The 26757-nt window shown below is 42.8% G+C and overlaps 3 protein-coding genes across 5 annotated transcripts; all 3 read right to left on the bottom strand.

Annotated features, from left to right (window-relative positions):
• Nucleotides 1–761: 761 nt before the first annotated feature.
• On the bottom strand, nucleotides 762–7139 carry LOC139574270 (atlastin-3-like). Of its 2 annotated transcripts, none has more exons than XM_071398687.1 (14): nucleotides 7011–7139; nucleotides 5706–5915; nucleotides 5392–5529; nucleotides 5141–5245; nucleotides 4994–5044; nucleotides 4353–4409; nucleotides 4076–4168; nucleotides 3811–3949; nucleotides 3587–3714; nucleotides 3442–3498; nucleotides 3190–3261; nucleotides 2889–3080; nucleotides 2473–2712; nucleotides 762–2259 (listed from the first exon to the last, which is right to left on the bottom strand). In XM_071398687.1, exons 2-14 carry the CDS (start codon nucleotides 5907–5909, stop codon nucleotides 2200–2202), a joined length of 1536 nt encoding a protein of 511 aa, XP_071254788.1. In that variant the 5' UTR covers nucleotides 5910–5915; nucleotides 7011–7139; the 3' UTR covers nucleotides 762–2199. The 2 variants fall into 2 exon arrangements, with proteins under 2 accessions (XP_071254788.1, XP_071254789.1); XM_071398688.1 differs by having other exon boundaries at nucleotides 5392–5526.
• Nucleotides 7140–8102: 963 nt separating this feature from the next.
• Nucleotides 8103–16274, bottom strand: LOC139574273 (forkhead box protein N2-like). The gene is made up of 5 exons (XM_071398691.1): nucleotides 16136–16274; nucleotides 14264–14946; nucleotides 14034–14155; nucleotides 13778–13833; nucleotides 8103–8544 (listed from the first exon to the last, which is right to left on the bottom strand). Exons 2-5 carry the CDS (start codon nucleotides 14432–14434, stop codon nucleotides 8240–8242), a joined length of 654 nt encoding a protein of 217 aa, XP_071254792.1. The 5' UTR covers nucleotides 14435–14946; nucleotides 16136–16274; the 3' UTR covers nucleotides 8103–8239.
• Nucleotides 16275–16649: 375 nt separating this feature from the next.
• LOC139574272 (protein YIF1A-like) lies at nucleotides 16650–24307 on the bottom strand. Of its 2 annotated transcripts, none has more exons than XM_071398690.1 (9): nucleotides 24194–24307; nucleotides 23793–23835; nucleotides 21377–21609; nucleotides 19357–19461; nucleotides 18356–18434; nucleotides 18177–18234; nucleotides 17842–17997; nucleotides 17632–17725; nucleotides 16650–17477 (listed from the first exon to the last, which is right to left on the bottom strand). In XM_071398690.1, exons 2-9 carry the CDS (start codon nucleotides 23824–23826, stop codon nucleotides 17319–17321), a joined length of 918 nt encoding a protein of 305 aa, XP_071254791.1. In that variant the 5' UTR covers nucleotides 23827–23835; nucleotides 24194–24307; the 3' UTR covers nucleotides 16650–17318. The 2 variants fall into 2 exon arrangements, with proteins under 2 accessions (XP_071254791.1, XP_071254790.1); XM_071398689.1 differs by having other exon boundaries at nucleotides 24190–24288.
• Nucleotides 24308–26757: the final 2450 nt, after the last annotated feature.

Here is a 26757-nt window from a genome sequence, read left to right as displayed (position 1 = left end):
TTCTGTGAGTACAATATAAGACTACGGACACGTATGTTATTCAGATACGAGAATAATTATTTATCATGGTATAGGATCCACAATAACTCAGTATTCGGTCTCATTTGCTCTTTCTCGCCTCACCACACCCCCTCTACAAGGATTGTTGAACTCACTTCCAAATATGGAAGCGAATGGTGGCGGCGGCAGTGCACGCGCCTCGGTTCAACAAGGCAGCCCGCGACGCCGATCACCATATAAGGAAACAAGGACATGATTTTCGCTATAGCAAATTTCACTGCGCAGTACATACTGGTGGGAGCAGCATTGTGGAGCATAGAAAGGAGTGACAGCAAGAGGGGGGAAGTAGGAGGGACAAAGACAAAATAAAAAGAGGGAACGGCTCCGCCACTGGAGTATGAATGGATAATAACCCCTTTTCATTCGGTTACAACGAAGCAGTGTACAACACAAAAACCTGTCCGTTGGCACGCCCACCCTATGAATTAATTCAATAACCCTGCTTGATGCCAACTAACAGTAAGAGGTGATTGATTCATCATCATTAAAAGACTGCAATAAGATTGCTATCTTCATAATATCAATAATGTCATCAATCTTCTGTAGGCCTATATCCATTCCATTCTGACCCACTCAGTAAAAGGAACAACAGAATAATTTAATGAAAAACGTTTTTGGCTTGACATAGGTATATATATATATATATATATCCAATTTATAGTGAAATAGGTATATGAACTCGTCAAGAACTCAACCAAACGTACAGGTATTTTGCATTTTATTTGGCTTAAGCAATACTTATTCTAAAAAATGTAAATAAAACATAGTTACCAAGGCCACAAAACAATACTGCAAAAGATGATTAAAAAAAGCAATGAATTTCATGCATCTACTGTAATGTATATTTTTATTTGTTGAATGAGTTAAAACGTAACAGTACAGAGAGGAGGGAGAGTGCAATAGTAAATGCGGAAAACACCTCCAATTGTTTGCCTCAACAATGGAATGGAACATAGACATGGAATGTACAAAAAGAATGTCAGAGACAATACAACTTTTAGAACTATGTATAATTATTTGGATTCTGAGGACAAGTAAGGTCTCTTGCCTTTCATTGTACCCCTATGCTTATGGGTAATTCTTTGGCTGACAGGTGACCAAGGGCCTCATATTACCCATCACTTGTTTACACACAAACCAGTTAACCTCATCCAGATTTTTTTTAAAGTTCTCAAATGATCACAATCTAATTTCAAGTGATCCTCTGTATAGCGAAATCTTACATATAATATGGATAATATATCTTTGGAGCATTCATTCATCAAGTAAGTGCCACTTAACTAACATTTCTCAACCAACCATTCAATGTCAGAAGTAACGCAAGACATTTTTGGTCAAGTTACAAGGGAGAACAGTGGTGCCTCTAAAGTGGGCTTGTAAAAACATAAAATGAGAGATATTACAGTATGATTCCAAGCCTGGAATAAAACACAAAAGCAAAAACAGTACAACATGGAATCCCTGACATGGATAAGGGGAAGCAAATAAGGAGCATGCTGCAAAACTGGGAATGGGATGGAAGGCCACAGAGCGGTACAAAGAGACCAGCATAAAGTCAAGAAGATCTGGCTACATGTATACCCCATTACAGCACAGCATAGCATAGTTCAATTCCATCATGAGGATAAACTGCTCTAGTCTAATTTGACTTAAAAGCCTCCATGCAAGCCTCTTAGTAATAAGCATTGGTCACAAAGGATACATAGATTATGATGCATTGAAATCCATGGCATGTCCAATAACAATGCATTACTTGGGTCTAGGGTGTCTAAGTAAACATCACTGGGTTGTCTTTACAGACAAGGAGGAGTGTGCGAATGGCAGTGTCAGTCAGTGTTAAAAATAGGTCCAGAGGATTAAACAACCCCATGGGTATGAGATAATGCACCTTTGCCCCAGATACTCTGTAAGACTATATGGTCTCATCTTGATGTAGATAGAGTGATGTAGTGTAAAATTGTGCGATTGAAAAAATGCTGGTGTATGTGCATTATGTTGACCTCCCACTGCCATTGTAATCATGTGTTGGTGTTGTAACTGCACCTTGACAGTGCTATATGTCGGTTCCATGTGATAGCATGGTAAGGCTTTAGTGCTGGGATGTGTGCATGTTGTATTGCAATGAGATAAAGAGGCCATCTAGCTGGATTTCTTCATCTTAGCCACCGCTGGCCTCGACTTATTCAACACCACAGTGGCCTGAAAGAAAAGGACATAATTAAATTGCATTGAATGAAACATTTAAATAAGGGTACTTGAATTACTTCTAAGGACATTTTGATTCTTACCAAAAGTTCACAAACAACTATGCCAGCTATTTTTTTTACAGTCCAACTGCATACTCTGTGCACCAACTGTAATGGGCCTTGTCTCATGTCCCACCCACACCTACAATTCAAAATATGTTCTCACCTGCTGCAATATGACACCTGCCGTCTGGTCGATGGCTCCCCCCAGCCCCCGGTATTTTCCCGAATAGCGTATGAAGGCCCAGGTGAGCATGGCGACCATGGCCAGGCCCAAGACACAGTCACATGCAAAAGCAATGGTAGCCAGGCCGATGAAGAGCAATAGCCCTGACAGCACGTACAGGAAGCACACAAGGACAAACAGCACTGCAGGCGTCCGGAATGCAGTGAAGACATTCTTTGACTTTCAAAGAGAAATAAAATTAATTATTAATCAAAATGTTTATCTGTAAACTTAACTTCAATAATTCTACCTTTTATGTATCCACAGTAAATTTAAAATGGAAAATAAAATGTTTACTGACAAAAATGGATCTGGTGCCAAGTGATACCACTGGGTTGTGAGTCAGTCTCTCTTACCTCATTGTGCTTTCTGAAAGACTGCCACAGCTCTACCAACTCGGCCTCAAGCTGGTCTTGGTAGCGGTCACAGAACTCCTGTCCTCCCATCTTCTTGGTGGAGGAGAAGACATGGAGGGACTCCTGGAGGAAGAAGTGGTGCTTCTCCTCCAGAGAGGCAGGAGCCACATAGGGAAGGTCTCCCCCGCAGACCTTTAGGACGATAGATTAATACAGAATGCAAGGCCTTAAGTGTTAAGATTAATTATTCTTTCAGATGAAAAAATGCACATAGCTTTCTTTGCCAAGAACGCAAACCCACCTTCTCCATGTTCTTGTAATACTGGTCTTTGGCTGCCGCCACGGCTGCCAGGTTGTTGGCCTCTGCTGTGGCCTTGTGTGAGAGAGATGCAATGTACATTTACTGGCAGTGGAATAGTGACATTCAACAAAAACTCAAGACTTAAGAACCTCCTCAAATATGAACATGTCTGTTGGAAGAGCAATACAGCATTTACATTACATCTCTCAAAGAGGTGTAATGCTGAAATCTAAGTGATAAATGAGTGTGTACCAGCAGCATGGACTTTGGGTGTGGTAGGTCTTCACCCTGGTAGATCTTGATGTACGCCTGAAATCAAACATTCCACTGTCAAACACAACATAATGATACAAACCTGGCAGTCAGGAACCTCAGAGGGCTAAAAACACAGTCTCACCTTGAAGAACTCCAGCAGGCCCCTGCAGGTGACTTTGTTGCCGTTGATCTCTTTCTCAGCCAGGTTGTCTGGATGCAGCAGTGTGGGGATGAGGTTGCGAAGCCCCTCTTTAAACTCTGGAGCCACATCTGACACACAGGTTTGAAACCGATTAAGTTTCTTCCTCAGACACTCAGGTGGTTATCATTAGATGGATTAACAAGATGGACAAGGAGTAACCATACCACTAAGCTGGCCCTTGAAAGCGGGGCTGGTGGCCACCTTCAACCCAGGATGTGGTAGCAGGAAACAGTTGATGGAGGTGAAGCAGGAATGAATGTGTTCCCTCACTGTCTGTAGTTCCTCATGCTGGGTCTCTTTCACCTGCACAACATCACAAATACTGGTTACTATCACCAATGCACACTTAAACTTGGCAAAATGTACTCTCTCGTCTTACACAGTGCAGCACCAACAATTTCAAATTGTACCATAAAAAGGGTCTAGTACCTGTAGACGTTTATCAAGGAACTCACTGCCTCCCTTCAGACCATATGTATATTCATAGGGAAAGCTCCAATCCCTGATTAGGAACATCAGAGACTGAGAAAATGGGAGAATGGAGCGACCAATATATATTAAAAACAAGGCACATATAATAATGCACTTTTAGTTAGCAAATATTATACCCTAAGCAGCAAGCAAAGTCAAAAGGAACTTAAAGTTGATTGGTCTAGATTCTAAATAACCAATTGCTTTGTATTTATATGACTTTTGGTTCTCATACCTGAAATGGCTTCAGGAAGATTTCATCCATGGCGAGGCGTCCATACTCTGTGAACAGCTGGAAGAAGACAAAACATAAAGGATGTCCTTCATTATGCAGAGGAAATCAAATAATAAATGACAAAAATGTACTTTAGGTACATTCAAATTCTCTAAATTTTGAATGAGCACATTGATATCCAAAACCCGTGACAGATTTTTCAATTCCCTGATATTTCCATGCCCTTGGGGAGCAATGCTCTCAGGCTGTGGAACAGGTAGAACATGTTAGTCTGTCTGACACCAAACCACATGGCACAATGTGAGCTGTGTACACACTGGTCACAGGTCTGAATACCCTGTTTATTTTTTAACCCTCATTGAGTCCAACGTTTACAGTAGTTTTAGAACTCAGATTTGAGCAATCAAGCTGATTGAGTCCTCTTGCTGCTTGGATTTGAAAAACGTATAAGTAGCCACGCAAGGTGGGGGGGCTGGAGGGCTGTGTGTGTGGGTGTTTCAGTGAGAGAGACCCAGAGAACCAACCACTGTAAGAGCACAGCCCCTTTCATTATCGGAACATTACAGTGCCTCCCGAGAATAGAGTCAGCAAGAGTCTGTCGTTTCAGCCAGGCAAACATGTTACTGCTGAGGAAGACGGACCTGCAGCTGCTGCAGATCATCTTCCTGAATGTTCTGTGAGAGGTTGTAGATCTGCAAGAGAGACAAAACAATCACAACCATATTACATAAATGTTTTTAAAAAGTAACACCAATTATAACAAATTACATGAGTGCATAGCAGACCACCTGTATTGAGCTGGTCATGGTACTGAGGGCAAAGATTGTGGCACAATCTTTCACGGTGGACTGGTTGTCAAATGCACCCTGGGTGTCCATCAGTAATACTGCCACCTATAGAGGGCAGAAATCAATCCATCAATCAAATGCATAATACCAACACAAACATAACAATTTGCATACTTTTGTGTTCCAATGCCCATATACATTTTTTGCACAATCATTCCAAGGAGCATAGTTTTGAATGTTGGAGTCAGTACCTCCATCCCATCACTCTTCTCCACCAGGAAGACCTCACTCCACAGCTGGATGCCGGTGGTCTCTGGCTCTGAGCCCCCCCTCCATTTGAACCCAGTCAGGGGCTCATCCTCCTGACCCAGCCACTCCTCACCATGCTTCTGGAGGAATACAGACGTCGCTACACATTACTGACTGGTCAGCAGCCCTGGGATTAAGTCTGATATCAGGAAACAATTCACGTCACAGGGAGAGATGGTATGTGATATAAAACGAATGACATACTGAACTTTGAACCAAGTGTGGCTGTACATGTTCCATTTTCAGAAACACTGACCTTCCTGTACATGTAGCGGAGCATGAAGTCCAGAATGAAGCTCTTGCCTTTCCGGAAGGCCCCGGCCACCGAGAGCACCACCACATGTTTATCCCGAACCTCCGGTGCAAGCAGAACCCGTCCTAAAGCCTCTGTGTCCAAGGCAAAGGAGTGATCCTTCTTGCACACTGTCACAATCTGGACTGGACCTGGCTCACTCCCCATTGCTCCCTGTGGGTGACAGGACAGACATGACATTTTGACTTATATGTAGGTACTTATCTGAGGCGTGAATTGTTTCATGTTAGTGTCGGTTAGATGTAGGCCTGTCTCACATCAAGCTGATATCAACACTGATGATACTGTATAACTACTGGGTGTTACAACTCTGGTAACTTGTTATGCCATTATATTTGGACATGTCATCTCACTCCTTGTAAAAACAATTCAAGCTCAAACTGAGGCCATGAAAGACAGAGTAACATAGAATTTGTATTCTTTTTTTCCCCCATGAGGAAAACCCAATGAGAAATTATTCATACACAGATACTCTTTAAATCATTAGACAATGTTGGTCTATGTGCAGGACTGTGTCTAAGTAATGTGTGATACATCAACCCTGCTGCGAGCTAATGCATGCTCCACATCCACGCGGAGATTCCTTTAGTCCTCTCAATGAGGCTCTTTGTTGCAGTGCTAGTAGCCACCCTTGCTGAAAGGGGGGAAAAGGCAAATAGGGCTATATCGATCAACACAACATTACAATTCCTTACCTGGTTGGAAGCTACATCAATATCCCACCTTACTAGACATTCTTAGATCAGAATAAAATGAATGTGCTCACACACTATTACATTACTCCTGTCATAGACAAGATAGCCAATTAGCAATTATGACCGGTGCTCTGAAGGTGTGGTACCATGACTGTCTGACAGGCAGTGTACAGAGTAACAAAGGCATATGCATGACTGAAACAGGTTTCGCTTATCTGTGTAACTAGCTAACAGTACATAGAAAGGCCCAAACAATTTCACACTCCTTTTATACTACTACCAGAGTCTAGACAACAGTTCATGCCTACTCTAAATCAATAACAATTTGATACATTGAGGGCATTAGTTGGAAAGTGAAATTATTCAACAATCTAGCTAGTTGACACGGCATAGTACAATATTTTAGCTAACGTAACTGACCGCACGCCCCAACTAGCGATGCTTTTTTCCGGCGAGCTAAAAGCAACTAGCTAACAAAAACATTCTCACAATTGTTAACGATAGTTTACTGTTCATGAACAGTCGTGATTTATTAACTGAAACACTGTTTTACCTTTGGTATCCCAAATGAGCGAATTTCACAGGAACAAGCTAGATAGCTATGAGTCAGAAAAATAACAACACTGCAACCATGAAAACTTTCCAACTACGAATTGTCACTTCCGTGTCCGATCGCCTTGTAGTTTTAGTGTTGATCAATGGCGTAATCCCGGGAAGTAGTTAAACTACATTTACCAAGATTCTCCAGGCGATAACAGTTACGCTAATGATGATGGCAAATGTAGTTTTATCGAAGTGCTACGAACGCGGAATATAAAGTGTGGTTATGCCATCAACACCACACCCAAAATCGACTTTCCTACATAGCTATGATTTTTTCAACATGTTAATCTTGCGCTTTGGCTCTTGACATAATACCTAGACGGGCACAAATAAAAATGTGCATTTATTTCGGTTACTTGTTATTTCCAGTCAAATGTCTCCCCACTAATTAGGGTGTCAGTCTGCACATTGAATCCAAGGAATGCAAAGATCTTTAGAAATATAAAATATAGAAATATTTGATTCCTTGATAGATTGCCATAAAGTATTTGAAAAAGATGTACATGATAAAACGTTTGAACACTGCATTCCTGCAGAAAAAATATGAACATTTCCTATAAGATTTTGGTGCTTTATTGTTAATAGAATTATGAAATGAAAAAGAGTTGAATGAATGACACATGTCTAATGTTTCTTTCTAAACATAGACATAGCCTATAAAATAAATTCTGCACAATAGTAAGTGTTCAATAAAAGATGCACCTGGTAAAGAGATTATTATAAAATCAGATTCAGGATTCAGAATTGAACATAACTTCCTTTGTCCCCTGAATCTGAAAGTGGATTAATTGGCAGTAGATTTCTCATGTTATCATTCATCTGTAGTATTCCATCAAAATATAGAGGTATTGATTCTTATCAGTACAGTGTCAGTAGTTTTCCTCAATTTATACCAAAAGCATATGACAATGTCTGGTATATGTCAATGCGTGTGGTGAGTGGCTTAAATGTGTTCACATGCATCAGGTAGGGTGGCTTGGATGTGCAATCATAGTAGCTACAGTATATCACTTTATGACAGCAAATCAAATCTCAGGCAGTGTCAAAATGTCAGCACACAGCAACATATTGCCAATTTATATTACTCAGGTTGCACATAATCTCCTTACATCACAGTGTAGTTCAGTCTATTGGTCAATTTGTTTAGACCACACTTGCTGTCCTTATCTGTAGATTAGTCTAATGTCCACCCCCTGCCAGGTCCAGAAGTGACCCAGCAGCCTCTTGGGCCTCAGCATCCAGCTGCAGGATCTCTACGGTCTCCAGATCCAGTTCAGTGTCCCCGGGCAGGACCAGATACTGGTACTGGTGATACTGGTAGTAGTGTAACTCTATGTAGCCACTGTCTGACAGGGGGTCTTTCTCCATCTCCTCACCAACCTCTTCCTCATATTCCATTGCCTCCATGTTGACCATCTCCTCATGGTCAGGGGTCAGAGGGCAAGGTGGATTTGAGGAGAGAGGTGGGTTGTCTAAGATCAAGGCTGGGGTAGAGGGGGAGGAGAGGAGGAGAGTTTGACAAAGGGAATCTGTGTGAGAGAGACCCAAAATAGTTTTTATACTGTACATTGAAAAATGTGGCACATCAACATCCATGTGGTTGATGTGCAATTGTTTATAATAGTGTCCTATACAGTAGAACAATTGAACAGTTTAAAGAGATTACAGTAGGTCTAGGTATTGCTAGGGACCTCACGATACAATATTATCATGATACTAAGGTAATGATACAATTGCGATTTTCACAATTCTATATGTATTGTGATTCAATCCTGCATTTTATTGCAATTTGATGTTCCAAACATGTTCCTCACAAAACAAAACAGTGCATTCGGATAGTATTCAGACCCCTTGACTTTTTCCACATTAAAGTTACGTTACAGCCTTATTATAAAATGAGATAGCCTTATTCTCCAGAGATGTTCGATCGGGTTCAAGTCAGGGCTCTGGCTCGGCCACTCAAGGACATTCAGAGACTTGTCCCGAAGCCACTCCTGCATTGTTTTGGCTTTGTACTTAGGGTCGTTGTCCGATTGGAAGGTGAAACTTCGCCCCAGTCTGAAGTCCTGAGTGCTCTGGAGCAGGTTTTCATCAAGGATCTCTCTGTACTTTTCTCTGTTCATTGTTCCCTCGATCCTGACTAGTCTCCCAGTCCCTGCCACTGAAAAACATCCCCACAGCATAATGCTGCCACCGCCATGATTCACCGTAGGGATGGTGCCAGGTTTCCTCCAGACGTGACGCTTGGCATTCAGGCCAAGGAGTTCAATCTTGGTTTCATCAGACCAGAGAATCTTATTGCTCATGGTCTAAGAGTCCTTTAGGGGGCTTTTGGCAAAATCCAAGCGTGCTGTCATGTGCCTTTTACTGAGGAGTGGCTTCCGTCTGGCCACTCTACCATAAAGACCTGATTGGTGGAGTGCTGCAGAGATGGTTGTCCTTCTAGAGGGTTCTCCCATCTCCACAGAAGAACTATGGAGCTCTATCCGACTGACCCATGGGTGCTTGTTCACCTCCCTGACCAAGGCCCTTCTCCCCCGATTGCTCAGTTTGGCCGGGCGGCCAGCTCTAGGAAGAGTCTTGGTGGTTCCAAACTTCTTCCATTTAAGAATGGTGGAGGCCACTGTGTTCTTGGGGACCTTCAAATGCTGCAGAAATGTTTGGTTACCCTTCCCCAGATCTGTCTCTTGACACAATCCTGTCTCTGAGCTTTGAGGAGAATTCATTCGACCTCATGGCTTGGTTTTTGCTCTGACATGCACTGCCAACTGTGGGACCTTATATAGAGAGCTGTGTGCCTTTCCAAATCATGTCCAATTAATTGAATTTACCACAAGTGGACTCCAATCAAGTTGTAGAAACATCTCAAGGATGATAAATGGAAACAGGGTGCACCTAAGCTCAATTTCGAGTCTCATAGCAAAGGGTCTGAATACTTATGTAAATAAGATGCTGAGGCCCAAACGGATGCTGGGTCACTTCTGGACCTGGCAGGGGGTGGACATTAGACTGATCTACAGATTTAGAAAGAAACATACCTGTCTATATAAGGTCCCACAGTTGACAGCGTATGTCAGAGCAGAAACTACACCAGGATGTCCAAGGAACTTTCCGTAGATCTCTGAGATAGAATTGTGATGAGGCATCCATCTGGGGAAAGGTATAAAACTATTTCTAGTGTTGAAGGTTTCCAAGAGCTCAGTGGTCTCTATCATTGGGAAATGGAAAACAATATTGAACTACACAGACTCTGCTTAGAGCTGGCCATCCAACCAAGGAACCGGGAAAGAAGAACTACAGAGTTAATTGGCTGAGAAGGGAGAACCCGCAAAAAGGACAACAGTCTCTACAGCTCTTCACCAATCTGGGATTTTTGGGAGAGTTGGCAGACGGAAGCCACTCCTAAGAAAAAGGCACATGACAGCCTGCCTAGAGTTTGCAAAAAGGCAGATGAAAGACTCCCAAGCAAAAACTTATTTGGTCTGATGAGACAAAAATTGAACTCTTTGGCCTGAATGCAAAGCGCTATGTCTGGAGAAAACCAGGCACAGTTCATGACCCATCTAACACCATCCCTACCATGAAGCACGATGGTGGCAGCATCATGCTATGGGAATGCTATTCAGCGGCAGGGACTGTGAGACTGGTAAGGATAGAGGAAACAATGAATAGAGCCTAATACAGGCAAATCCTTGATGAGAACCTGCTTCAGAGTGCAAACGACCTTAGACTGGGGCGAAGATTTAAGTTCCAACAGGACAATGACCCCAAGCATACAGCCAAAGCAATGCTGGAATAGCTTCAGAACAAGAATGTTAAAGTCCTTGAGTGGTCCAGCCAAATCCCAGACTTGAATACTATTGAAAATCTATGGAAAGACGTGAAGATTGCTGTTCACCACCACTCCCCATCTAACTTAAGAGCTTAAGAAACTCTGAAAGGAAGAATGGGATAAAATCCCCAAATCCAGGTGTGCAAAGCTGATACAAACATACCCAAGATGACTCAAAGCTGTAATCGCCTCAAAGTTTGACGCAGGAGTGTGATTACTTATGGAAAAAATATATTTCTGTAATTCATTCTCAATCAATTTGCCCAAATTTTTCACTTTGTCATTATGGGATATTGTGCTTAGATTGGTACTGTATATCTCACCTGTCAAAAGTTTGGACACACCTACTCATTCAAGGGTTTTTCTTTATTTTTTACTATTTTCTACAATGTAGAATAATATTGAAGACACAAAACTATGAAATAACACGTGTAGTAACCAAAAACAAGGTAAAAAAGTAGCCACCCTTTGCCTTGACAGCTTTGCACACTCTTGGCATTCTCTCAACCAGCACCTTGAGGTAGTCACCAGGAATGCTTTTCCAACCGTTTGAAGGAGTTCCCACATATGCTAAGCACTTGTTGGTTGCTTTTCCTTCACTCTGCGGTCCAACTCATCCCAAATCATCTTAATTGGGTTGAGGTTGGGTGATTGTGGAGGCCAGGTCATCTGATGCAGCACTCCATCACTCTCTGACTTGGTCAAATAGCCCTTACACAGCCTGGAGGTGTGTTGGGTCATTGTCCTGTTGGGAAACAAATGATAGTCCTACTAAGCACAAACCAGATGGGATGGCGTAACGCTGCATAATTCTGTGGTAGCCATACTGGTTAAGTGGGACTTAAATTCTAAATAAATCACTGACAGTGTCACCAGCAATGCACCCCCACACCATCACACCTCCTCCTCCTCAATGCTTCACAGCGGGAACCACACATGCGGAGATCATCTGTTCACCTAATCTGCATCTCACATAGACATAGCGGTTGGAAGCAAAAATATCAAATTCGGACTCATCAGACCAAAGGACAGATTTCCACCGGTCTATTGCTCGTGTTTCTTGGCCCAAGCAAGTCTCTTCTTCTTATTGGTGTCCTTTAGTAGTGGTTTCTTTGCAGCAATTCAACCATGAAGGGCTGATTCCTGCAGTCTCCTATGAACAGTTGATGTTGAGATGTGTCTGTTACTTGAAATATGTGAAGCATTTATTTAGGCTGCAATTTCTGAGGCTGGTAACTCTAATGAACTTATCCTCTGCAGCATAGGTAACTCTGGGTTTTCCAATCCTGTGGCGGTCCTCATGAGAGCCAGTTTCATCGTAGCTCTTTATGGTTTTTGTGACTGCACTTGAAGAAACTTTCAAAGTTCTTGAAATTTTCCAGATTGACTGACCTTCATGTCTTAACGTAATGATGGACTGTCGTTTCTCTTTGCTTATTGGAGCTGTTCTTGCCATAATATAAGGTCTTGATCTTTTATCAAATAGAGCTATCTTCTGTATACCACCCCTACCTTGTCACAGCACAACTGATTGGTTCAAATGTTTTTTGTTTTTGTTTTCTTTTTTTCTCTCTAAATTTTCTCCCCTTTTCTCCCCAATTTTCGTGGTATCCAATCGCTAGTAATTACTATCTTGTCTCATCGCTACAACTCCCGTACGGGCTCGGGAGAGACGAAGGTCGAAAGCCATGCGTCCTCCGAAGCACAACCCAACCAAGCCGCACTGCTTCTTAACACAGCGCGCCTCCAACCCGGAAGCCAGCCGCACCAATGTGTCGGAGGAAACACCGTGCACCTTGGCCCCCTTGGTTAGCGCGCACTGCGCCCGGCCCGCCACAGGAGCCGCTGGAGCGCGATGAGACAAGGATATCCCTACCGGCCAAACCCTCCCTAACCCGGACGACGCTAGGCCAATTGTGCGTCGCCCCACGGACCCCCGGTCGCGGCCGGCTGCGACAGAGCCTGGGCGCGAACCCAGAGACTCTGTGGTTCAAATGTTTTAAGGAAAGAAATTCCACAAATTAACAAGGCACACCTGTTAATTGAAATGCATTCCAGGTGAGTACCTCATGAAGCTGGTTGAGAGAATGCCAAGAGTGTGCAAAGCTGTCATCAAGGCAAAGGGTGGCTACTTTGAAGAATCTCAAATATAAAATATATTTTGATTTGTTTAACACTTTTTTGATTACTACATGATTCCATGTGTGTTATTTCATAGTTTTGATGTCTTTACTATTATTCTACAATGTAGACAATTGTAAAAAATAAAGAAAAACCCTGGAATGAGTAGGTGTGTCCAAACTTGACTGGTACTCATATATATATATATATTTTACAAATCAATACTTGGAGTCAAAGTATCGATATAATATCATCCAAAATAACATTGCAATATGTAACTATCAATTTCTTCCACCCATCACTACATTACAGTGTATACCCTGTAGACAATCTAAGTGGAATGTAGGGAATTACTGGCCTTGGCCAAAACCAGTTTTACATAAGCACTGCACTAAAAGAGAGTGACATAAAGAACTGAGCCAGCATGTTGCTATGGCTAAAGGTTGCCAAGGCAATAGAAGGTTGTTGTCAAGACAACAGCACACAAACTCACCAACCATGCAACATGCAGAGAAAGGGTTAGGATTATTTATTTTTTAAATCAGCAGACGAGTTAAGGCGTAATAGATAGATCAATTGTTCCTCAATTGAAAATAAGTATTTAGATTAAACTATGAATGAAAAATTAAGAGGAAACTGACATCTTAAAAAAAACATTTGTAAGAGGCACTACAATACTGTCAGGGGCTGTAGTTTACCCCAAAGTTCAGCATGGTTATCAAGATCTATGAGGCTGACATGCTTAGTGATGGAGGACGGCTAACCTGAGATCTCCACAGTGTCATACACCATAGATACTTCGTAATCAGCTCCCTCCAACCTGCTCCACGGACACACAGGACAGAGAGGGATGACAAATACAGTTAGTTGGACTACTGGTAAGGGTCTGACTGGGTTGTGATAAGTCTACTACTGTAAGACAAATCATTAACTGACATTCATTAACCAACAAGTCTTTGGGCAAATTGGTCATGATATTTAACACTGAACTAAACTGCAAATGTGTTTGTTCATACTCACAACGCAGGGTTGTTTAGTAAGTTACTGTTGGTGCCGTGGTAATAATGCGCTTTCCTGAGCACCTCCAGAAGAGCATGTCGATATTCTGGACACACACACCACAGTGAGCCCTTCCCCACCAACTGAAAAAGAAATCATACACAATCTTCAATATCACTAAACACCATCATTTCAACCCAGAAACTAGACCATGCAAACTGACACATTGAAAACCAGTGAACACATCTCACCTGGCTCTTGTCCCTGTGAATCCGACGGAAGCTCTTACTCAGAGACAGGTTGTGTCGAACAGAGTTTCTCCATCCCCCAGGTGCTGCTCTGTAGTAGGGGAAGCTGTTCACTATCCATTCATAGATGCCCTTTACTGGGAGCCTCTTGTCTGGCGAGTCCTCTATCGCCATGAAGATTAGACTGCTAAAGGAGTAAGGGGGCTTGGATGGGAGGAAGGTTTGGGGTAGGTATGGGATCCTGGGGCTCCAGCTGAGGCAGTGGTGTTGTTTTGGGCAGGGGCTGCAGGGGAAGCAAGTTGCCTCTTTGATGCAGCCAGTTGAGGCAGGTCAAGTCATCTTCTTCAGATGTGGTTAGAGAGTTTAGGCAGTGTAAGTTTTGTCCATCAAGAAACAAAGGTGGGGACAAGGTGTGTAAAAGAGGGGAGAGAGGTTCAGTCTTGAGGTGAATTGAAGCTGGGGCTGTGGGACAAAGTGAAGTAGGGGATGGTGGGATCGATAGAGGAGACAGAGGGAGTGAAACATGAACAGTGGAAGAAGTTTGCAAAAGAGAGGAAGAGAAAGGCAGGCAGTGGTAGAGAGTGGCGGGATAAGGAAGAGATATAGGGAGGAGTGGCAGTGTGTGAGAGTCACTCTCCATCTCTCTACCAGCAGCAGACTTCTTATACACTCATTCAATAGTTGATCTGATGGGCAAAGCAGAGCAGACAAACATTATTTCAATGGCATGGTGAAAAATTCAGCGTAAGTTGATGGCAATGCATTTACACAATTAGAAAAATGTAGACAAACCCAATTTATAATAGCCTTAGCAGATCAGATCAGATGGTAGACCAGATCAGTCTACTGGTTACCCCTGGGGGTACATGTATTGTACCTAGTGGCACAGTGGCACAGTGGTCTAAGGCACAGCATCACAATGCCTTAGACCAGACCAGGGTTCGACCCCAGGCTGTGTCACTGCTGGCCGTGACTGGGAGACCCATGAGGCGGCGCACAATTGGCCCAGCGTCGTCCTGTGGTGGGCCGGGCGCATGCACGCTGTCACGTTCGCCAGGTGTACGGTGTTTCTCCGACACATTGGTGCGGCTGACTTCCAGTTTAAGCGTGTATTGTGTCAAGAAGCTGGGTCGTGTTTCCGAGGAAGCACGGCTCTCCCGAGTCCGTACGGGAGTTGCAGCAATGGGACAAGACCAATTGGATACCACGACATTTTTTTTATGTATTGCGGGCTAGATTGAAGTGCCCGGCGTGGCTTACTTTCCCTCCCCTTGCCATAGGGGGTACTTGGGAAGACTCAAAAGACCATAGGCCTACTGGTAAAATGCACACGAGGAAGTACTTTGTGGGTTCTCCGGACTGAGAAAAATGTGATTCAGTAACCAAAAAAGGTTGGGAATCACCTTTTGAATTAAATTAAATTAAAATAAACAATCGCTCTTCAAAAGCTTCACTGTGCACTCCCTGCACAAATAACCTTCATTTGGTAAGAATAAAAAAATACATTAGCTAACAAGTTAAAGATTATGACATAAGTCTGAACAAAGTCCTTCCCATTTCACTTCTGTAACTGATAAATGATTTAGCTATAACTAAGTTACTCGCATTCAGACAGCTAGCAAATATGCATTAGACAGGTGCATGCATAAAATCCTTTTGATTGGAAAACAACTTATTTTCATAAGGGTAAATGGAACATTCTGCCCATAAAGCCTCATGGTGCTCAACAAAGCTGCTCAATGTGCTCATACTTCGGAAAATGGCGGTAGAATATAAAGTTACATTTAGCACAATCAGTCAAGCAGTCTTTTGTCAAATACCCCTCTGGAGCTGACATAAATACTTGAGAATAAAAAAAGACAATGCATGTCTTACCTCTAAAGCACCGTAAATAGTTGTCAGAGGATATTAGTAAAAGTCTTGAGTCATGATAAATCTCCCATTCGACGGTTTAAAATATTGTCCGAGAACCATACAAAGAATCTAAATCTAATTCCCGACTATCCGCGATCTCTTCGAGGGTTCCCTTGGAAACCAAAAGGACGCTTTGCAGATTGCACGCCGCCTGCGCGTTCTCGCCTTAAAGATATAGTTATTTCTTTATTTTACTAGGCAAGTCAGTTAAGAACAAAATGTTTATTTACAATGGACGGCATACCCCAGCCAAACCCTAACGACGCTGGACCAATTGTGCGCTGCCCTATGGGACTCCCAATCACAGCCGGTTGTGATACAGCCTGGAATCAAACCAGGGTCTGTAGTGACACCTCTAGCACTTTGATTCAGTGCCTTAGACCGCTGCGTCACTCCACTCGTTCAGGATGATCCAACTGAGCGACAGACATGTTTTCCTTTTAAACATTACATTCAGTTAACAAAACGACAGAGGCATGGTTAAAATTCTATTTTATTTTTACAAAAAAAAAAATGTTCATGCTCCACAAAGTTTAGATAAATAATAAAAAGGAGGGACTAACAGAAGGCTAAAATGCAGAAGAGGGCACTGGTAGCACATCCTCCAAGTCCCCCCTCTCCCCTGTAACTATTCCCCAGGTCGTTGCTGTAAATGAGTGTGTTCTCAGTCAACTTACCTGGTAAAATAAAAAAATAAGTATCTCAATCATTTTCCATTTAACCACATTGCAACATTTCTGGTAAGCCCAAACGGACAACATATGCAGGAAACTGTAGAGGAAGAACTGGAGTGTGACATCAAAGGTTTATCATAACCATAACTTCCAATTTCATGAATACAAAGCCCTTCTTTCTTTATAAATAAGGTGGCCAAAAATTACTGTCTGTAAAACACTCAGTGACAAGTGATGTCTTGCATACAAAAGTCTCACCTACAGAAGTAAAAAATAAATGGTCATTTTAAGCTTTAACCCACAAGCTGAGCACAAGACACAGCTCGATATCTATCATCCTGTTTTCCCTGGCAGATGAGCTGGTATGTAGGTAAATGACACTCGCAAGAGCCAAGTTTGTAGAAAGCATCAAAATGTGTTTTTTTTTCAATTCGATACTAATGGCCCTCAGGGTCAGACCCCGTACCAGGTCACCTGACCAGATGCGAGGTGAGCCAGTAGATAATGATTGGCTGAAAGGCTGCGGTGGCCACGGTGATGTACAGGCGGAGTCTTGGTTTGGCTGTCGCCCCAGCCCCCATGGAGTCATGGGAGAGAGACGACAGAATCTTCATTTTGAGAGCGCGGACCTGATGGGGCAATCAAAATGCTGTTTAGTCTTAAACAAAATTTAAAGTAAAATAAACTAATTAAACCATGTCAACTTGCCTACTATCTTGCATTAAGCATGCATTACTAGGTAAGACAATATCTGAAACAGTTCCAGAGTTCTGAAGTACTTACAATGAAAAACATAAGAGCACAAGATGACCAGGTGAGAGCCACGAAGTACCCATCACTGCCAAACAGCAGACCACCCAGCACTGTGAAAATCATCCTAAAACAAAGAATCATCATGCTAAAAAACAGAGGTATCACAGTAATGTGTGAACAAATGTAACAACGTGAGGTTAAAAAATATCTTACAGAATGTAGATCTATTGGAGCCCTTACCCCACATATTTGTATCCACTGTAGGCAAAGAGGTCAAAAATTGACAAGTCAGAGTGAACAGAGAGAATGTAGAGACACAGCAACATGACCAAGACCTCTATGACAACCCACACCAAAGCAGTGCTGGCACACAGACCAAGGACCTCTGGACTGAACCTGCCATTGAAGAAGAGACAATAATAATAATAATGAGGGAAGTGTTTGTTGATTAAATTTACAAATAGAGACAAATACGGTGTTAATGAAATTAATACATTGTATCTGTAACATTACAGAAATCATATATTTGCTTGGCCATGTTTGTACAGTTGTAAAGAAAAAGTAGTTGAAGTAACCTCTTCTGAATGCCAAGGGCCATCCCAGCTAGCAAAATGTAGGTGATGAAAGCCATTGCTGAAAAACAATACAGTAATAATAAACAAAACAATTCAAAGTGTGTATTCCAATTCAAAAGATTCCGTCATGAAGGATGAATGATATTAAACATCTTTCTGATATCATAAAATTAACTTACAAGGTATGTAAAGGTCGGGCGCATTCACATCATGCCTGGGTGTGAGAGGAGTGTCCCTGTGGTAACGAACTTCCCAGTCCTATTGACATTACAATATATTTACACCTCATAGAGAAGCCATATAGTTTTTGCTGAACCTAACATTTAATCAGGTCACAGAATGTCTAACAATTTCTCTAAATCTGAGTATGGAACATGTGTGGAAACTGATCAGGCTTGTTAATATAAAATATTGATGAAACACAAATGCAGCAGTCCTTTTTACATCTGTAATCTTCTGTGTGACATCAACATCAAAACACACAAGTGAGGGCCTCCCGGGTGGCGCAGTGGTCTAGGGCACTGCATCGCAGTGCTAGCTGCGCCACCAGAGTCTCTGGGTTCGCGCCCAGGCTCTGTCGCAGCCGGCCGCGACCGGGAGGTCCGTGGGGCGACGCACAATTGGCATAGCGTCATCCGGGTTAGGGAGGGTTTGGCCGGTAGGGATATCCTTGTCTCATCGCGCTCCAGCGACTCCTGTGGCCGGGCGCAGTGCGCGCTAACCAAGGGGGCCAGGTACACAGTGTTTCCTCCGACACATTGGTGCGGCTGGCTTCCGGGTTGGAGGCGCGCTGTGTTAAAGAAGCAGTGCGGCTTGGTTGGGTTGTGCTTCGGAGGACGCATGGCTTTCGACCTTCGTCTCTCCCGAGCCCGTACGGGAGTTGTAGCGATGAGACAAGATAGTAATTACTAGCGATTGGATACCACGAAAATTGGGGAGAAAATGGGGTAAAAAATAAATAAATAAAAATAAAAATACACACAAGTGCTAGCCGAGTGATTATCTTGTTTGGAGGCCTGACTATTTGCTCGGCGCAAGAGAACATGAGACGAGACGAAGGTGGAACGCCGAGACTATCTCCATGACCTTGATACACCAGTGTCTGCTACAGTGCTGTTGGGAACATCTGTGTTGGGAACATCTGTGGAACATCAAGTGTAAGGACGTGATACTTCATTACCTGATGTGTGTACGGAAACATGAGGAGCAGTAGTTTCTTCATTACATATTTGGAATCGACAGCAAAGAAGTACTTCAGCTTGTTCACAGACACGTACCTGCTGATCTGAAGAGAGAGATTGACAGAGAAATTAATTTGCGCAAAGACGGTTGGCGCAGTCTCATCCAGCATCAAGAGACGGACAGAGACATTTTTCATAATGCTAAGGAACAAACTATGGAAAAGGTCAACAGTGGGATCCATCAGACACAAACTGAGCCAAAGTAACAGATGCAGACCAGCTCTAGAACTCATGTGGCTACCTCATGCACGACTAACCCTAACAATCCTACCTTTATCCATATCTGGCTGAAGCATTTTCATGAAAGGATCCTTCGGAAAGTATTTCAGACCCCTTGACTTATTCCACAATTTGTTAGGTTAAAGCTTTATTCAAATGTTTTTTTTTTTTTTTTTTTAAGTTTCCCCCTCAATCAATCAATCTACACACAATACCCCATAATGACAAAACAAAAACTGGTTTTTAGAAAATTCAGCTAATTTATTAAAAAATAAAAATGGAAATATCACATTTACATAAGTATTCAGACCCTTTACTCAGTACTTTGTCGAAGCACCTTTGGCAGTGATTACAACCTCGAGTCTTCTTGGGTATGACACTACAAGCTTGGCAAACATCTATTTGTGGATTTTCTCTCATTCTTCTTTGCAGATCCTCTCAAGTTCTGTCAGGTTGGATGGGGAGCGTCGGTACACAGCTATTTTCAGGTCTCTCCAGAGATGTTCGATCAGGTTCAAGTCCGGGCTCTGGCTAGGCCACTCAAAGACACTTAGAGACTTGTCCCGAAGCCACTCCTTCGATGTCTTGGCTGTGTGCTTAGGGTCATTGTCCTGTTGGAAGGTGAACCTTAACCTGCTCAGGGCCTCAGACTGGGGTGTTCATCAAGGATCTCTGTACTTTGCTCCGTTCATATTTGCCTCGATCCTGACTAGTCTCCCAGTCCCTGCCACTGAAAAACATTCCCACAGCATGATACTGCCACCACTATGCTTCATCGTATGGATGGTGCCAGGTTTCCTCCCATGTGATGCTTGGCATTCAGGCCAAGGAGTTCAATCTTGGTTTCATCAGACCAGAGAATCTTGTTTCTCATGGCTAGTCCCCTTTAGATGCCTTTTGGCAAACTCCTAGCGGGTGGTCATGTACCTTTTACTTAGGAGTGGCTTCCATCTGGGCCACTCTACCAAAAAGGCCTGATTGGTGGAGTGCATCAGAGATGGTTGTCTTTCTGTAAGGTTCTCCCATCTCCAGAGGAACTCTGGAGCTCTGTCAGAGGGACCATTTGGTTCTTGGTCACCTTCCTGACCAAGGCCCTTCTCCCCCCATTGCTCAGTTTGGACGGGTGGCCAGCTCTAGGAAGAGTCTTGGTGGTTCTAAACTTCCATTTAAAAATGATGGAGGTGAATGTGTTCTTGGGGACCTTCAATGCTGCAGACATTTTTTGCATACTTCCCCAGATCTGTGCCTTGACACAATCCTGTCTCAGAGCTTTAGGGACAATTCCTTCGACCTCAAGGCTTGGTTTTTGCTCTAACATGCACTGTCAACTGTGGGACCTTATATAGACAGATGTATGCCTTTCCAAATCATGTCCAATCAATTGAATTTACCACAGGTGGACACCAATCAAGTTGTAGAAACATCTCAAGGATGATCAATGGAAATAGGATGCACCTGAGCTCAATTTCGAGTCCCATAGAAAGGGTCTGAATACTTACGTAAATAAGGTATATGTTTCGAAAAAATTTGTTTTCACTTTGTCATTATGGGGTGTTATTGTATTGTTTCATTTAATCCATTTTAGAATATGGGTGAAAGGTAACAAAATGTGGAAAAAGTGGTCTGAATACTTTCCGAAGGCACTGTACCTACAGCAACTTTAGTGCATTCAGCTGCTAATTTTTTGGAATGTAGCCATCGTCCTAATGAACATGAGACCAGCCTCTGTGATTCTCTCACCTCCTTGTTAACAATATCCTTTCCCTGGTTGGCCAGGGAAGAGCCATACATCATGGCTGCACTGGCCATTGGGTCAGCAAACAGGTTGTTGACCCCAGCATCCCCTGGTCCTCCAACTGGAGCCCCTCCAATGTTGTATCCAGGAGTGTAATAACTCTGATTGTTCATTGGTGGCGCTGCAGAACTGGTATCTTCAAAGAGGAGAGGGTCCCCTGCACGAGCTCTTGGCTTTGCTACAGAGGGATGAAATGAGATGGAGATTTGTCCCTCTGTAGTATTGTATGACGTCATATTATAAATATTTTGTATTGACAATAAATGTAAAAATGACACTACCTGTCAAAAGTTTGGACACATACTCATTCCAGGGTTTTTCTTTATTTTTAACATGTTCTACATTGTAGAATAATAGTGAAGACATCAAAACTATGAAATAACACATATGGAATCATGTAGTAAGCAAAATAAAAAGAAGTGTTAAACAAATCAAAATACATTTTATATATTTGAGATTCTTCAAAGTAGCCACCCTTTGCCTTGACAGCTTTGCACACTCTTGGCATTCTCTCAACCAGCTTCGTGAGGTAGACACCTGGAATGCATTTCAATTAACAGGTGTGCCTTGTTAATTTGTGGAATTTCTTTCCTTCTTAATGCTTTTGAGCCAATCAGTTGTGTTGTGACAAGGTAGGGGTGGTATACAGAAGATAGCCCTATTTGGTAAAAGATCAAGTCTATATATTATGGCAAGAACAGTTCAAATAAGCAAAGAGAAACGACAGTCCATCATTACTTTAAGACATGAAGGTCAATCCGGAATATTTCAAGAACTTTGAAAGTTTCTTCAAGTGCAGTCACAAAAACAATCAAGCGCTATGATGAAAGTTCATTAGAGTTACCAGGCTCAGAAATTGCAGTCCAAATAAATGTGTCAGAGTTCAAGTACAGACACATCTCAACATCAACTGTTCATAGGAGACTTCGTGAATCAGGCCTTTATGGTAAAATTGCTGCAAATAAACCACTACTACAGGACACCAATAAGAAGAAGAGACTTGCTTTGGCCAGGAAACATGAGCAATGGACATTAGACCAGTGGAAATGTGTCCTTTGGTCTGGAGTCCAAATTGGAGATTTTTGGATCCAACCACCGTGTCTGTGAGACGCGGTGTGGGTGAAGGGATGATCTCTGCATGTGTACTTCCCACCGTAAAGCATGGAGGAGGAGGTGTTATGGTGTGTGGGTGCTTTGCTGGTGACACTGTCTGATTTACTTAGCCATTCTGGTTAAGTGTGCCTTAAATTCTTAAACAGAATTCTGCAGCGATACGCCATACCATCTGGTTTGCGCTCAGTGGGACTATCATTTGTTTTTCAACAGAACAATGACCCAACACACCTCCAGGCTGTGTAAGGGCTATTTGACCAAGGAGAGTGATTGAGTGCTGCATTAGATGACCTGGCCTACACAATCCCCCGACCTCAACCATATTGAGATGGTTTCGGGTGAGTCGGACTGCAGAGTGACGGAAAAGCAGCCAACAAGTGCTCAGCATATGTGGGAACTCCTTTAAGAATGTTGGAAAAGCATTCCTGGTGAAGCTGGTTGAGAGAATGCCAAGAGTGTGCAAAGCTGTCATCAAGGCAAAGGGTGGCTATTTGATTTGTTTAACAATTTTTTGGTTTCTACATGATTCCATGTGTTATTTCATAGTTGATCTATGGTCTTCACTATTATTCCACAATGTATAAACGCTCTCTAATATGGAGGCGGAGTTGAGTTTTGATGACTGGTCTCTGGATCTGTTAGCAACAACATTTTGTCACCATAAATCGATTCTTCTAAAGACCTACATTTTGAAAACGTTTACCTGTACCTATGTTTGTCCTGTACAACTGCGGTCCTTCCGCGAGGTGCTGAAATTCATACTTTTAACTTTTTGCGAATACAACCGACATTTTCCTCGTTGCTCATACTACCTAAACAGAAATTAAATTGTTTCAGTGCAATCTGGGATCATTGGGACGTCAACGGAATTTTTTTAAATCGGTGGTTGTATTCGCTAAAAGTTTTTATTTTAAGTATTAATTTCGGCACCCCGCGTAAGGAACGCACTTGTACGGAACAAAGATACCGTTAAGCGTTTTCAGAATCGACTGATGGTGACTCAATGTTGTTGCTAGCAAATTCCGCGACCAGTCATGAAAACCCAACTCAGCATCCATATAAGAGAATGGATTTGAGCCGGGGTTCCTCAACTATGGTGGAACATGAAAATACTGAGTCCCAAAGCAATTATGAGATTCAAAAAGTGACAATAATGAGTATTCAACCTGTAGCATGATGCAATGACAGCCTTGCTTGCCTAACTAGCTAGCTCCAGAGAACATTTTAGCTGTAACTAACGTTACTTACCACTTGCTCTGTAACCATGATGTGGAAGGTCCATTGTAAACAGCTGTTCAAAAATAGAAACACAATATTCTGGTTTGATAACAGCCTGCAACGCTCCTTCATACGTTGCTGGATCTTCACATCAAGTAACATTAATTAACTAGCTATTTTCAATGCTGTACACTAACGTCACTAGCTAGCCAGCTATAGCTGGTTTCTCTTGCTAGTTCGCTGTGTGCTAGCTAACTGAGAGATGGTTAGTTTTTGCCACCATTTCTGTGAGAACAATTGACAGTTAATTAAAGTAGAATAACATATATCAACGTATATAATCATATAAAAAAATTATAATAACACTATGACTTAGTTACTCATGGAATAAAATATAAACTATTTAAAAAGCCCAAACTTCACCTACCTACGTATGCTGGTGCTTCGTAGAACCCGCCCCTTTTACTTTACCGTAACCTATTATTGGTCTCCTTCTCTGCCTGCGTGGCAGCTTGGATAACCATTTGGCTATCTGGGATCCTTGGGACGTCCCAACTCTGACGTTACCCCTTATTTTTTTCACCTTTATTTAACCAGGTAGGCAAGTTGAGAACAAGTTCTCATTTGCAACTGTGACCTGGCCAAGATAAAGCATAGCAATTCGACACATACAACAACACAGAGTTACACATGGAATAAACAAAACATACAGTCAATAATACAGTAGAAAAATAGGTCTAAATAAAATGTGAGCAAATGAGGTGAGATAAGGGAGGTAAAGGCAAAAAGGGTCATGGTGGCGAGGTAAATACAATATACCAAGTAAAACACTGGAATGGTAGATTTGCAGTGGAAGACTGTGCAAAGTAGAAATAGAAACAATGGGGTGCAAAGGAGCAAAATAAATAAATACAGTAGGGGAAGAGGTAGTTGTTTAGGCTAAATTATAGATGGGCTATGTACAGGTGCAGTCATCTGTGAGCTGCTCTGACAGCTGGTGCTTAAAGCTAGTGAAGGAGATAAGTGTTTCCAGCTTCAGAGATTTTTGCAGTTCGTTCCAGTCATTGGCAGCAGAGAACTGGAAGGAAAGACGACCAAAGGAGGAATTGGCTTTGGGGGTGACCAGTGAGATATACCTGCTGGAGCGCGTGCTACGAGTGGGTGCTGCTATGGTGACCAGTGAGCTGAGATAAGGTGGGGCTTTACCTAGCAGAGACTTGTAGATAACCTGTAGCCAGTGGGTTTGTTGACGTGTATGAAGCGAGGGCTATCCAACGAGAGTGTACAGGTCGCAATGGTGGGTAGTGTATGGGGCTTTGGTGACAAAACGGATGGCACTGTGATAGACTGCATCCAGTTTGTTGAGTAGAGTGTTGGAGGCTATTTTATAGATGACATCACCGAAGTCGAGGATTGGTAGGATGGTCAGTTTTACGAGGGTATGTTTGGCAGCATGAGTGAAGGATGCTTTGTTGCGATATAGGAAGCCGATTCTAGATTTAATTTTGGATTGGAGATGCTTAATGTGAGTCTGGAAAGAGAGTTTACAGTCTAACCAGACACCTAGGTATTTGTAGTTGTCCACGTATTCTAAGTCAGAGCCGTCCAGAGTAGTGATGCTGGACGGGCGAGCAGGTGCGGGCAGTGATCGGTTGAATAGCATGCATTTAGTTTTAATTGCATTTAAGAGCAGTTGGAGGCCACAGAAGGAGAGTTGTATGGCATTGAAGCTCGTCTGGAGGATAGTTAACACAGTGTCTAAAGAGGGGCCAGAAGTATACAGAATGGTGTCGTCTGCGTAGAGGTGTATCAGAGAATCACCAGCAGCAAGAGCAACATCATTGATGTATACAGAGAAGAGAGTCGGCCCGAGGATTGAACCCTGTGGCACCCCCATAGAGACTGCCAGAGGTCCGGACAACAGGCCCTCCGATTTGACACACTGAACTCTATCAGAGAAGTAGTTGGTAGACCAGGCGAGGCAATCATTTGAGAAACCAAGGCTGTCGAGTCTGCCAATAAGAATGTGGTGATTGACAAGAGTCGAAAGCCTTGGCCAGGTCGATGAATACGGCTGCGCAGTAATGTCTCTTATCGATGGCGGTTGTGATGTCATTTAGGACCTTGAGCGTGGCTGAGGTGCACCCATGACCAGCTCTGAAACCAGATTGCATAGCGGAGAAGGTACGGTGGGATTCGAAATGGTCGGTAATCTGTTTGTTAGCTTGGCTTTCGAAGACCTTAGAAAGACAGGGTAGGATAGATATAGGTCTGTAGCAGTTTGGGTCTAGAGTGTCACCCCCTTTGAAGAGGGGGATGACCACTGGAGATTTCCAATCTTTAGGAATCTCAGACGATATGAAAGAGAGATTGAACAGGCTAGTAATAGGGGTTGCAACAATTTTGGCAGATAATTTTAGAAAGAGAGGGTCCAGATTGTCTAGCCCGGCTGATTTGTAGGGGTCCAGATTTTGCAGCTCTTTCAGAACATCAGCTATCTAGATTTGGATGAAGGAGAAATGGTGGGGGCTTTTGCGGGTTGCTGTCGAGGGTGCCGGGCAGTTGACCGGGGTAGGGGTAGCCAGGTGGAAAGCATGGTCAGCCGTAGAGAAATGCTTACTGAAATTCTCAATTATAGTGGATTTATCGGTGGTGACAGTGTTTCCCAGCCTCAGAGCAGTGGGCAGCTGGGAGGAGGTGCTCTTATTCTCCATGGACTTTACAGTGTCCCAGAACTTTTTTGAGTTAGTACTACAGGATGCAAATTTCTGTTTGAAAAAGCTAACCTTAGCTTTCCTAACTGCCTGTGTATATTTGTTCCTAACTTCCCTGAAAAGTTGCATATCACGGGGGCTATTCGATGCTAATGCAGAACGCCACAGGATGTTTTTGTGCTGGTCAAGGGCAGACAGGTCTGGAGTGAACCAAGGACTATATCTATTCCTAGTTCTACATTTTTTGAATGGGGCATGCTTATTTAAGATGGTGAGGAAGG

Source organism: Salvelinus alpinus, chromosome 4 (assembly GCF_045679555.1).
Source record: "Salvelinus alpinus chromosome 4, SLU_Salpinus.1, whole genome shotgun sequence".
In the NCBI taxonomy this organism is placed as follows: domain Eukaryota; kingdom Metazoa; phylum Chordata; class Actinopteri; order Salmoniformes; family Salmonidae; genus Salvelinus; species Salvelinus alpinus.
The sequence above is the reverse complement of the archived record's forward strand: the minus strand, read 5'-3'. Positions and strand labels throughout refer to the sequence as shown.